The 12,759-nt window shown below is 41.3% G+C and overlaps 2 protein-coding genes across 2 annotated transcripts; both read right to left on the bottom strand.

Moving 5' to 3' along the window:
- Positions 1-1,444: 1,444 nt before the first annotated feature.
- pvalb4 (parvalbumin 4) lies at positions 1,445-5,265 on the bottom strand. The gene is made up of 5 exons (XM_080448462.1): positions 5,173-5,265; positions 4,339-4,405; positions 3,656-3,788; positions 2,766-2,875; positions 1,445-1,752 (listed from the first exon to the last, which is right to left on the bottom strand). The coding sequence occupies exons 2-5, from the start codon at positions 4,397-4,399 to the stop codon at positions 1,727-1,729; spliced, it is 330 nt and encodes a 109-aa protein (XP_080304588.1). The 5' UTR covers positions 4,400-4,405; positions 5,173-5,265; the 3' UTR covers positions 1,445-1,726.
- A 2,298-nt stretch (positions 5,266-7,563) lies between these two features.
- On the bottom strand, positions 7,564-12,096 carry LOC308099720 (parvalbumin beta 2-like). Its single transcript, XM_080448464.1, has 5 exons — positions 11,945-12,096; positions 10,573-10,639; positions 9,411-9,543; positions 8,656-8,765; positions 7,564-7,862 (listed from the first exon to the last, which is right to left on the bottom strand). The coding sequence occupies exons 2-5, from the start codon at positions 10,628-10,630 to the stop codon at positions 7,837-7,839; spliced, it is 327 nt and encodes a 108-aa protein (XP_080304590.1). The 5' UTR covers positions 10,631-10,639; positions 11,945-12,096; the 3' UTR covers positions 7,564-7,836.
- Between the last annotated feature and the right edge of the window lie 663 nt (positions 12,097-12,759).

The raw sequence follows: 12,759 nt of genomic DNA, 5'->3' as shown, positions 1-12,759 counted from the left end.
AAGAGACAGTCGCACACATCTTAAATGGCTGCAGCCACTATAAAGGACTGTACAATGCCAGACATGATCGTCTGGTGGATCTGGTCTCAGACAGAATCAGAGAAGTACAGGAAAGGACAGCAAAAATGTATAAACACAGCACTGTAAAACTAGACTGGTTTGATCACAATGACACACATGTCAACTCATTGCAAGATATTCCAAATACCCCAGATATTGTGTTCATTAATGAAATGAGAAAAAACGTTACTATCTTCGAAATAGGCTGCCCATTTGATTTGTATATGGACATTTGTTTTACATCCAAACTTATGAAATATCAGCCTTTGGATATTATGGCCTTGGGATATAACTGTCAACTTATTATCCTTGTGTTTGGGAGTCTGGGCCACGTCCACAAACATGTGCTCCGCGGCATGCAATTAGGAGGATTGCAAAAGACAAATGCAAAAAAGTTGGCTAAATACTGTTCTGTCTCAGTTATTATGGGCAGTCTGTCTATCTGGAGAAGGCGATGTTTCATTTACCCTTGAGTGGCAAAAAAAAGAAGAAAAGAAAAAAAACACAACTGTTGAATTTCTGTGTATGTCATCAATTCGTTATCTTTTTTCCTCTGTGTGTTAAGCATGTGCAGCAGTTGTATCTGGTTTGCCCGTATAATGTAACCTTCTTCCTTCTTCTGATCAATGTTTGGATCTATCATGTATTGCGCTTTTGTGCAGATCCAAATAAAATAATTTGTGTGTGTGTGTGTGTGTGTGTGTGTGTGTGTGTGTGTGTGTGTGTGTGTGTGTGTGTGTGTGTGTGTGTGTGTGTGTGTGTGTGTGTGTGTGTGTGTGTGTGTGTGTGTGTGTGTGTGTGTGTGTGAAAAAAAAGTTTAAATACTGTAGTACTCTGTTACAAGTAAAAGTCCGGAATTGAAAATTACAAAGTAAAAGTATTGGTATCAAAATGTATTTAAAGTACCAAAAGTACTAAAATGTTTGAAAATAGCAGATCTACAAGCTCACAATGTGTCGCGTTGTGAGCTTGTAGATCGTCTATTTTCAAATAGCCTATGTATAAAATATGGCTAAATTGTCTTATAATGTAATAATGTATATCTGCAAAGTAGTAACTAAAGTTTTCAAAAAAAAAATGTGGAGTAAAAGTACAATAATGCCTCTGAGATGTAGTGGAGTAGAAGTAAAAGTATAGACAATTGAAAATACCGTACTCCAGTAAAGTAAAAGTACCTCAGAATTTTACAGTATTTCAGTAAATACACTGTGTGTGTGTGTGTGTGTGTGTGTGTGTGTGTGTGTGTGTGTGTGTGTGTGTGTGTGTGTGTGTGTGTGTGTGTGTGTGTGTGTGTGTGTGTGTGTGCGCGTGTGTGTGTGCGTGCGTGCGTGCGCGTGCGCGCGCGGTCATGTGCCGTGCATGGGGGGGAAAAACTCCAATAAAACCGTAGCAAAAGAATATTTATTCTTTTTTGTATCATCCGTTCCTGGAAAGTTCTTGGTAGATTATTTTTCTTTTTTTTTTACAGTAAGCAAAAGTCATATTTTAAGACATGAACACAACAATTCACAATCATCATCATCATCATCATGGACGGTGGGTGTGTTGCATAGGAGAAGCGTTATGTATGTTTGTATAAAAATCATTTCATAATTCGGATGAAAATGGAGGTCATCATGACGTGAGCAGAGTGTTGTTCCATCAGAGCAGGTCTAGGGGGCGCTGTCTATGCCTTCACCATTAGAGAGAACTCTGCAAGGAAACAAAACACAACGTTGTCATCAGTCACCTTGTACAGCTTTAGCTACGTTAGAGCAGAGGTAGACTGCCCTATAGATGGGTTTCCTGTTTGTAAACATGAGAGGATGATGCGCGCGCAGTGGAGGGGTGTGCCTATAGAGGGCGCTATTACCCGCAGCAGCTCTAGTCAAATGTACATTCATAAAAGAAATGGTCTTCACCGGGTTTAATGAAAGTAGATTAGATTATGCAGTTTGTAATATCTTCTTTACTCAATAAAAATGATTTGTCGGAAGTTGGATCTGTTTGTATATAATAGCAGCATTATGCCTATTATGCCTATAATAGCAGCATTATGCCTATCTAAATCCCGAACACAACAACAGAGTGAAGAGCGCTTCCGGTTCGTTCTACCCCAGGCATGCGCAGATTGCACACTCTGCTCTGTGATGACGTCGCCTCGGAAACCCATCTATAGCGTGGCTCATATCTGGCATAGAGGGGCGGGGTTTAACATCTCCGGAGAGAGAATGCGCGTGATCCCATTGGTTCACCGATCTGTCCGTCAGCCCCCGCCCCTGTCAACAAAACATTTGGAGCGACGCCCACTGCCCTCTGGTTGGTTGGGGAAATGAAACACTTCCTAATGCCCGGAACACCGACTCGCTGGTCCAGGCTTTTATTTTATTAGCAAAACTAAAAAATAAAAGCCTGGAGATCGAGGCTAGAGCAGAGGTCAGTGGTGGAAAAAGCACTCACAGTTTTTACTAAAAGTATCAATATTGCAACATGGAAACAAAAATAGCAGATCTACAAGCTCATAGCGCGGCACTCGGTGCCGCGCTATGAGCTTGTAGATCTGCTATTTTTGAATAGCCAAAGTGTAAAATATGGTTAACGTGGTTCAAATGATTGTGACGCTATATTGGGGACCCCCCCCCCAAGGACCCCTGGGGGTCCCCGGACCCCACTTTGAGAACCACTGCTATAGAACAGGGATGGATGGAAAGAGAAAGAACTTGTACCATCAATGCCGATTTTGCCGTCGCCATCGGTGTCACCGGCTTGGAGGAAGGTCTTGGTCTCGGCGTCGGTGAGCGCGCGCGCACCTTTGCTGAAATTCTGCAGGAACAGCCTGGAGGACAAACAGGAAAAACTATTAGTTGAAACATACAGTAAGAGTCAAACCAAGCAGTTGAGTTATATGCACAATTTCCATGTTACGCACATTATGCACGACATTACGCATTGGGATACGTTGAGCATTTTGAACTGTCGCTTGCCAACAAGAACTCATCTTCTTCAAGCTTAAAGGGATAGTTCACCCAAAAAAAATACTTTTTTTCTATTGATTAGTCACCCCATGGAGACTTGAATTCATGGATATTTATTAGTTTTTGTCCCATTCCTAAGCCAATAATTTGAACTTTAATTCCCTTGTTATTACATCGACTCCAGAAGAGTCCCTTTATTGTTACGCACTTCACGCACGACATTGCACATGGGATACTGTGCGTATTTTGAACCGCACTGTAGCTTGCCGACAAGGACTGATCTTCAAGCCGACAGCTTGAAGATCAGTCCTTTGTCAGTAAGCGGCACCAAGTGTAACAGATTTAATTAGCTCAGTGGTGAATGGTGCGTTTTGTCCTGTCCATTTGAAAAACAAGGCTGACTTCTATTGTTACAAATTTGTATGTTTATGACAAAAAGAAATTGCTAAAAATGTTGTATGTTTACGACTAAATAAAAAAACTGTTAAACAAAAAAACTAGGCTGACATGAAATGTCATTTACAGGTTGGCTACCAATAGAGTGTGTGTGTGTGTGTGTGTGTGTGTGTGTGTGTGTGTGTGTGTGTGTGTGTGTGTGTGTGTGTGTGTGTGTGTGTGTGTGTGTGTGTGATATGCATTACTTGAGCTCGTCCTCCTCAATAAATCCGCTGGCATCCTGGTCGATGATGGAGAAGGCTTTCTTCACGTCAGCGTCTGACTTGCCCGACAGACCCACGGCGGCGAAGAACTTCTTGTGGTTGAACGAATCAGCGGCTGAAATGACCAGTGGTGTAATAAAGTAACTTAAGTACATGTACTCAAGTACTGTACTTACGTACTCAGAGGCAAATATTGTACTTTTACTCCATTACTATTATTTGACCACTTTAGTTACTAGTTGTAGATTTAGCTTACAAAACAGACACACAACTTCAGCCCTTAAAACTTTGGCTGTTTGAAAATAGCTGATCTACAAGCTCACAACGCGTTTGTGAGCTTGTAGATCTGCTATTTTTAAATGGGGTTTTGTACATTTTATATACTCCAGATTCAGAAAACTTGTGAAATGGGACATTCTGCATAATGAGTACTCTTAAGTAAATTGTGTGGCCAATACTTTTGTACTTTTACTCAAGTACATTTTGAATTCCAGACTTTTACTTGTAACAGAGTATTTCTACATGGCAGTATTGATACTTTTACTTGAGTAAAAAATAGATAGTAGCTACTTTTACAGTAGAGATGCACATTATACCCTCAGAATACTGAGCTAACACACATGATTTGAGGATCGTTTGGTAAATGAAGGATTCGCTCAGGTTACCTTTGCATCCGTCCAGGGCTGCAGCGATGGCTGCATCAGCAAGTACACCGGCGAAGGCCATTTTAATCTGAGGAAAGTGACAATTATAGAGGATAACTTATCAGGGTAAAAACACTGGGGTAGGCTAAATTAATTTCCCTGCCTATGTACTGTAGGAAAATGCATTAGGCTGTAGCCTAATTTGCACATTTTGGAATCATACCAATTACGTAGGCTACTTACAATTATTTATTTTTCATTTCCAATTCATTGTGTCAAGATAGTTAAATGCATCATCATCGCCATCTATTAACTTAGCCTGTTTAAGGCGTCACTTCCACAATATTTGCCTTCAAACATTCATGAATAATTCTTGCTGCTTTAAAAAGGTTGCCAACGATGTTTCCAATAAACCATTACATTTCAAAGAAGCCAATAGCAATAAACGCAAATTAATCCACTTTATAGAGCTATGTGAAAACTCCACAGCCTATTTTTGATATCATGCATATCATTCCAAAGTCCCAGTGGAGAAGCTGAGACGGGGCACGTCTTTCTCCCTGCGGCAGCTGCCTCCCTCTCTCCTGTGATCCATTTCTCCTCCTCCTCCTCCTCCTCCTCGTCCTCGTAAATCTCTGCCTGTCTCCCCATAAAGCAGAAACCAAACCCATTCTTTTGCACCGGATCTTTCTGAAGTCCTCTTTCAGAAGCCGTATCAAAAAAACAACTACATTTTCTGCGAGGTGTCGAGGGGAGCCTGATGCTGCGGTGGACTTGCGTGCCAGCTGTGGTCCCCCCTCCCTGGTGCATCGACTGGATGGCTGACTTTAATGCGTCCTTCCTTTCAAAACTCACCTCTTGTGTGTGTTTTTTTTCCTTTGTACAGAGAGACGGATGACACAGGGAAGACTTGGTGGAGTCGACTGCAGTGGTCTTCCACGGTGATCCCGGTGACCTTTTATACTTTTTCAGTCCATCGACATTTGAGGCATTAAGCTTAGCTGACACCACACCACACCGCTGAGAGACAAGAGAGCGGGGGTGTGCATGGGGGGGGGGGGGGGGCGGTTGAAGATTTGTCCAGTAGCCAGACAGAAGACAGGTCTATTTTGGGTTTCCCTAAATGAAGTCACTTAAAAGGTTGTGTTTGGAAAAAAAGAGTCTTCAATATCCTCCCAATGCTAAGAATACACTGCTGATGGCTGTGGATTGGACTGAGAGAGCTTGACACTTCAATTCCCCCCCCCCTCCCAAGAGAACAGCATGCAGCATTTACTTTGAAATAAGACTGTTTGCTTAGTATAATAGTATAGTTGCTTTTCTTAATAAACCTATTGTTTGTGTAAGTTATTTATACTGTCATTAATTTACAGTTGAACCACGTCTCGGCCGTGTTTGGCATGTCAGAAACATTCCTTTGAAGTCGAATTATTTCCTGAGAAAATGTAACGCTTTTTTTGTCGTTGAATGTCCGAAAATGTATAATTACTTTCAATAGTACATGGTCTGAATGACAAAATGTCAAATAGAAGCACATTGTAATACCGACACTCTCCTGAAGGTGGCAGCACTGTCCTTTTGGAGGAGAGTCATATTCTTTTTATTGCGAATACTAATTGATTGTAGCCTGTTTATGGAGTCATTTGATAGCCCACATGGTTTATATGGATTGCATTACAGACTAGTGAGTCATGTAGTTGGTGTAAGCGGATATCCTTGCGTTTTACCCCTATGATCATCAAACGCTTGCGTTTTCTGATTAATATGTTTCACCAGCTTTTAAATTCCATCCAGGCAATTACAAGAGAAAATGTGGCATATCATACGAGGGCAGGGCAAATATATTGATATTACATCATGAGATTATATTGGGATTTTGACTATTGTAATAACGTGATATGCTGTATAAGTGTTTCCTGTTTTTAATCACCAAATCTCCCCAAAAAAGTATCAATAGCACATATACAAGCTTGTAGATCAGCTACTTTTCTCCATTTCTGATATTATCATCACAATAGGATATTATCAATATCAACATTGAGATATTTGATGGAAAAATATCCAGATATTTAGATTTTGTCCACATGGCCTCACCGGCCCTTCTACGGTGTATGCCCCCCCCATGCATGCACCCTAAACGAGTGGTGCTGTAAGCGACACCCCACCACAGCATCGTGGGTGCACCCCACCCAGCACCTTGTACAGTGTTGGAGTTGAAAGTGTCGTGCTGATGCAACCAGGAGCTATTCATAGACCTGAGAGAGGCTTCTCCTTCTCCTGCAGTTTGCTGCTGGCCCAGCACTTTGTGACCAGCAGCACTCTGCAGCCCGTCCAGACTATAAAAAACAACCACCTCAGGGCCATGCAGTATGACCCCCCCCTACACGTGAGACCTCCTGTAGGTCCAGTTTGTGTTTAAGCAAAGCCCTATAGGGCAGTGGTTCTCAAACTTTTTCCATGTCAAGGACCACCCAAAATGATATGTATTTGGCCGCGGACCCCCATCTCAAAATATTTTGTTCCAGGGACCCCACCCCCCCCCCCCCCCCCCGCCCCAGAAGCAAAGATTTTAGTTAAAAATGCTCGCTTAAGAAAAATATATATATATTCAAAGGTTTTCGCAAATTGTCACGATTTTTCAGAAATAGCAGATCTACAAGCTCGTAGCTCGTATATATCTGCTATTTTTGAATAGCCAAAGAATAAAAGGTTAAAATTATTGCAATGCTATATTAACTCATTTTGCTGCAGGGGGCCCCCTGGTACCCGCCCCAAGGACCCCTTAGGGGTCCCCTGGACCCCACTTTGAGAACCAATGCCCTAGGGGCTTCCCCCCCCCCCCCCCAGGTCTCGGCCTAAAAGTCAGCAAATGCTTCCCAACGCCCCCCCCCCCCCCACCCCCATCTGCCTATTATCTAAATGAGTGCCGGGCCAGTTGACCTGTTTAACAGCAGACATTTTGATGGGTAAACACAGCTGAGCGTGATGGCATTGAAGGGGGGTGTATAAGTGTTGAAGTGAAGTGTTAAATAGCTCTATATTCTGATGTTTGCGTGCAGCTGCCTTTGATTGAGTTATTTTTTCTTTCTCTTCTGCGCTGTAATTGTATATTTGCTTCTTTTTTTTTTTTACTTGTTGTTTTGTTTTGTTGTTTCATGCATCTTAGTGTCATTGTATAATGAGCTGCAGTAGAAAGGTTCCCATTGAAGGTTAAAACACACCAAAAGAGAAGTATAACACCGGAGGTAAGAAGTTACACCAAATGAGTATTTATTCCTGGTGATTCACTCTTCCTCAAAAGTGCATGGTATGAGGTGTACAGTTTTTGCACAAGCCATTCTTTCCTAACATGACAACAACACAGCTGGATAAACGGTAATAAATACACTTATGTGTTCCATGTTGAAGAAATTGACTGCAGGCAATAAGATATAAAAAAATATTCTTTCAGCTGGTGAATAGTGAGTGTTTCTTGGAGGGAGTTTTTACGGGTTCTGTGGATCTTGGTCAAGTGGACATTTAGGACTTAACAAGGGCAGCGAACTCTGTGGAAATGGATAGAGAGAGAGGAAAAAAACAGCTATTAGTCTCCTGGAAACAAATACAGTATAGTATATTCAAATTCACGTGTCAAACTTATTTCAAATTTGGAAAATAAGTGTAGGCTAATATCCGCACTACAGCTCGCTTCTTCCATCACATTTACATTATTATAGTTATTACTTAATTATTGTACAATTGCCTCTCTCCGTCAGGAGAGGGAGACAACGGACATAAAACTTAAGGATTGTAGCTTTAAAGCATCTGTTTTTATACAGTTCCACCTTGTGTCCAGCCCGGATGGGCATTCAATGTAGACAGTAGATGGGCCTATAATGCCCTGCAAAGCCTATTGTATCTACAACTTTCGGTCAAAACGGAGTGATTTATTTGGGTCAAAGGTCAAATCAGCTGTCACGGTTTAGAGAGATAAACGTTTACCTCATGAAAACAAGTACATTTAGTTCACTTAACAGCCTACTTATAAGCCATTTGGTTGGCCAGTTGAAACACTTTTTATCAGTTTGATTCTTTGCGTATAATTACACTTGGGCTTTGCAGGGCAGTATAGGCTACCTGTACCCTAGGAAACACTTTAAACTCCCAAGATTGTTTGATATTATACTGTTTAAACTGATGATAGGTTCTTGTTTTTTTCCCTATGATCCTAGATTACTATTTCTATGCATTTGATGTGTGTTTCCTTTGCTTATCGTAAGTCGCTCTGGATTAAGGGCGTCCTGCTAAATGCCTAAATTGTAAGGTTTTGATCCAATAACTAGAAAGAAAAAAGCTCACCATCCACTCCAATCATGCCATCACCATCAGCATCACCAGCGGCAAGGAAAGCCTTGGTCTCTTTGTCAGTGAGTGCTCTGGCACCAGCTGAGAAGTTCTGGAGGAACAGCCTAGAAGAGGAAACAGAGACACGGATCAGTGTGCTGATCGACACAGTAAAATAGGAGAGATCTGGTGTCGAGGGCGGGAAAGGAGTAGACCAAGTATAGAGCCCTGGGGGATATCCCATCCAGCTAAGTATATATGGGGTTGAAGTTAACCCCAAAGGGTGTAAACATGGACCACTGATGGAGCTGCTCCAGATCGATTTGATGGGTGTTAATGAAATATTGGGCAGAATGTTAATGTGTGAATCGTAGTGAATCGGATGCTATGGCTATCAAACTCTTGGAGGGGCATGTAGTTTGTTTTCCATTTAAAGTTTAAAAAAGTACAGCAGATTAAAAACATGGCCAGATTATAAATTGCAGCTGTGTTGCTTACATCACAATGTACTTCATTCAGTCTTATGCAATCTGCCATGTTTTTACCCCGTAGTAAAAATGTAGTTTTTTTTTAAACCCCTTTAGGAGCTGTTGTGGTCATGTAATGTTCATGGTCTCCATAGTAACTGTTGTAAACTATGAGCTATGGTGCATATTTTGGTCAGCATTGTCCAGGATCATTAGCTCAGCTGATGTGTGTCAGCTGATTTTAAAAGCTTAAATTATCGTTGCTTAAAAAGCTTGAATCATTGTTGCTAAGTGTCTGCTTACTTCAGCTCCTCCTCCTCAATGAAGCCGGAGGCATCCTGGTCAATGACAAAGAAGGCCTTCTTCACATCATCGCTGGACTTGGCGTTCATGCCGCATGCGACGAAGAACGCCTTGTAGTCGAATGTATCGGGAGCTGCAAAGCAACATGAGATCACCGTGAGCACCGTGAGCAGCACACCAGAGATAATACTGACAAAAAACACACGTCAACATGAGGTTTAAGAGGGGAATTTGAGAGAGGAGAGATAGCCATGTGCTCCGGGGCAGAATTGATCATTTAGAGACATTTAGTTGACACTCTTATGCTCAGATATCAGAGATCAGAATAAGCAGGGTAAACATGAACTCTAGTCGATAAACGGCAAGGTAAATAGTCACATAAATGGAGTCAGAGAACACTGTATTGCCTCTAAGAAACTATAGGATACCAGGTAAACATCAAACCTAAGCATCTGTCTCGCTATCTAGATAACATCCTTAAAGCCTTGCTAATGCAATGAATGAAATGTAATGATCTTAGAGTATGTTAATACAATATAACTTGTGGGGTGGTTATATTTTGTCTCAGGATCTGACAAACATTTTTGACCTGATGGTCAAGATTCAATTGATCCCCCCGAGCAAGCTCTATTAGCTAAATGGTAAAAAATGTCAGCACTTGCGTAGGAAACCGGGTTCAAATCCGGGGTCGAAGAGGAAAGTTGCATAGTGCTGCTTTAGCATTCAAGTGGTGGAGAAAAACCAAAATAGAAACTGTTGCGCAAGCAGTTTTGTGCAACATGTTGTAATGCAATATTGGAATGCAGGCCAGGTGTATGAAAATGTACACCTCGGGGGGGGGGGGGGTTTACTTCAGTTTTGGGGGTGCTCAGAGTTTAAAGGTCACATTAGAGCACATATTATAAGTTAATATAAGCCTCTGAGGTTCCTGAAACATGTCTTTTAAAGTTGTTTCCTGAGAATACAACTCGGATTATGCATTCTGGCGTTCCTCTACTGTTTCTACTCGTTAGCTTTACATTTTCAGTTCAGTTATTTTCTTTGGGTGACTGGGTGGTACAGCAAAGAAAAGGGTATAGTATTTCAAAAAAGGTTTTTGCCCGCTATCATAGCTGTTAATTGTGAAGTAAGTCTTTTTAATAATTGGTAGGTCTTCTCTTACCCGCACAGGCAGCAATGGCGGCCGTGATCTTTCCGGCATCGAGTCCAGCGAAAGTCATCTTTATTATCTGACAAATATAAAGAAGAAAGGAGAGAAGTGTCACGTTAGATATGAGCATCATAGACAGTTATTATTATTCTGTGGTCTGGTTGTGGTACATCAATCATTTTTGTTCAACCACTTAAGCCCTATTCTAGAGAAAATTCTTAAAATTGTTTGAAGATGTTCAAAAACAATTCTCATAATAATTACATGGCTAAATAAATATGCAAAGGTTTTTTTGGGGCGGAAAAGTGAAGAAATTGAAAAATGTTAAGAAACCTTTTGAAAGATTTTCACATTTAATTTTTTTTTATATATATATATTATTACATGGCCCAAATAGGGGCAGCAGGCTTAAAGTGGTTAAGGGCAAGCTCAGTAAATGCTGAATTCATGTGATTAGAGCATATCTGAAATGACATGATAAAATGTCTGCACTGTATATCCTAACTCAAATGCATCCATGAATTTGTCAAATTAACCATGAAAAGATGTTCTGTAGTTCCACTGACACAATATCAGAGAATGTTTTGGTGATTGTCACCATTTTGGAAAGCAATTTTGAAAATGTTTAAAATATTCGAAATAAATAAAAAACAGTTTGAAAAAGTTTGAAAACTACATGGCCGAAACAGGGGACGGCGAGTGGTTTAAAACCTGACTGTCGGTTTATGAAATGGAATGTAAACTTGAAATGTTTTTAGAAAGGGCTTTAGCTTAAAGCCTTGTAGCCCTGTAGCCTCCTTGTGTAAGGCCTACTGGTATATGAGATAAGATTGAACAATAATACAAATCCTCAATGCATCACAACCGATAGTCTATCTCCCTGTCCAGTTAATGCACTGGCTAACATTAGCTGGTCAGGAGGCAGGCAGGCAGGCAGGCCTCGTTACATTTCAAGCTGCCAGCCTCCACTGCAGGGCAACCTAAGTGCCCCGATAAATGCCAACCTCAGCACCAATGCCACTAATAACAGGCCTATATAAACCAAGCAAAACTATAAGGATAAAACACCCCCGTGAGAGACAGCTTTTGGAAAATGTCCTTCTCAGAGAAAATAAAATGTTGGCAATAAATAGCAGTGAAATCATATTATCCACAAATGGTTATTCCTTCCTCAAAAAGAAAAAGATAGACATCTCATTTGGTCTCCTTTTTGCACTGAGTGCTGCTGCGCTCCTGTGAGATCCGGGTAGATTTTCTATTTTATAGTCCAATGGTGTTTTGATTGAATTCCCCCGTTCATTTTCTCAACCAAGACCCTTTCTTTCTTTCTTTCAAGTTTTGAAGTCCTGCATCAACATCATCGTTCGGCCGTCCAAAGACTCACCTTGTTGCGCTGCGTTGAGGCGAGTGAAAACCAAGAGGAAGACTCTGAGTGAATGTCGAACTGTGCTGCCCCGGACCCCCTTATATACCCCCCGGCAACACCATTTACAGCCCGGAAGGCCTGAATCTGCAGGAAGGAAAAAATGTGTCTAGTAGTACCAAGCTATTTTGGGGTCGGGGGGGCCTAACCTAACACATGAGGCCAGGTTGCTGCCATGTGTGCCGATCCTGAGGCCTACCCCCCCCCCCCCCACGTGAAACCCGAGAGCCTGCGACCCACTAAAAGTGACTTCACTTTGGGCATCTGATTTTTTGATTGATACGAAACGCGTCTGAAAATAGTGGAATGTCTTATATTTACGGCCCCTCGGTTCGTACGAGGTTATAGATGGATTTTGCTCCAGGAACTGATTTATATTTGGCATGTCAAGGGCGATGCCACCAATGCCTATATTGGGTCATATATTGGGTTTCTTTCTGTACGTATAAGCTTTACCTAAATGCTATGTGAGCTTGCACCTAAATGGCATGGATACAGCAGGATAGGTGGGCACTGTTGGACATCTGGGCACCTCCATGTAAAATTGTCTATTTTGTCCAAAATGTTTGTTTAAAATATGTGAACATGCACGGTACATCATTATCAACAGACTTAATTTTATCCTTCAACTTCTTGTTTATGCCCCAAAAATGACTGGATATACAGGTTTTGTAGCAATGTGTAGCAATTGTAGAAATATTAAACCTTAATTGTCGAATGTTTAAGCATGTTCTGATCATGTATACTTTACTTGACTTAAAAACATTTTCCAAATA

Source organism: Gymnoscopelus braueri, assembly GCF_963280865.1.
Source record: "Gymnoscopelus braueri genome assembly, chromosome: 13".
NCBI lineage: Eukaryota > Metazoa > Chordata > Actinopteri > Myctophiformes > Myctophidae > Gymnoscopelus > Gymnoscopelus braueri.
The sequence above is the reverse complement of the archived record's forward strand: the minus strand, read 5'-3'. Positions and strand labels throughout refer to the sequence as shown.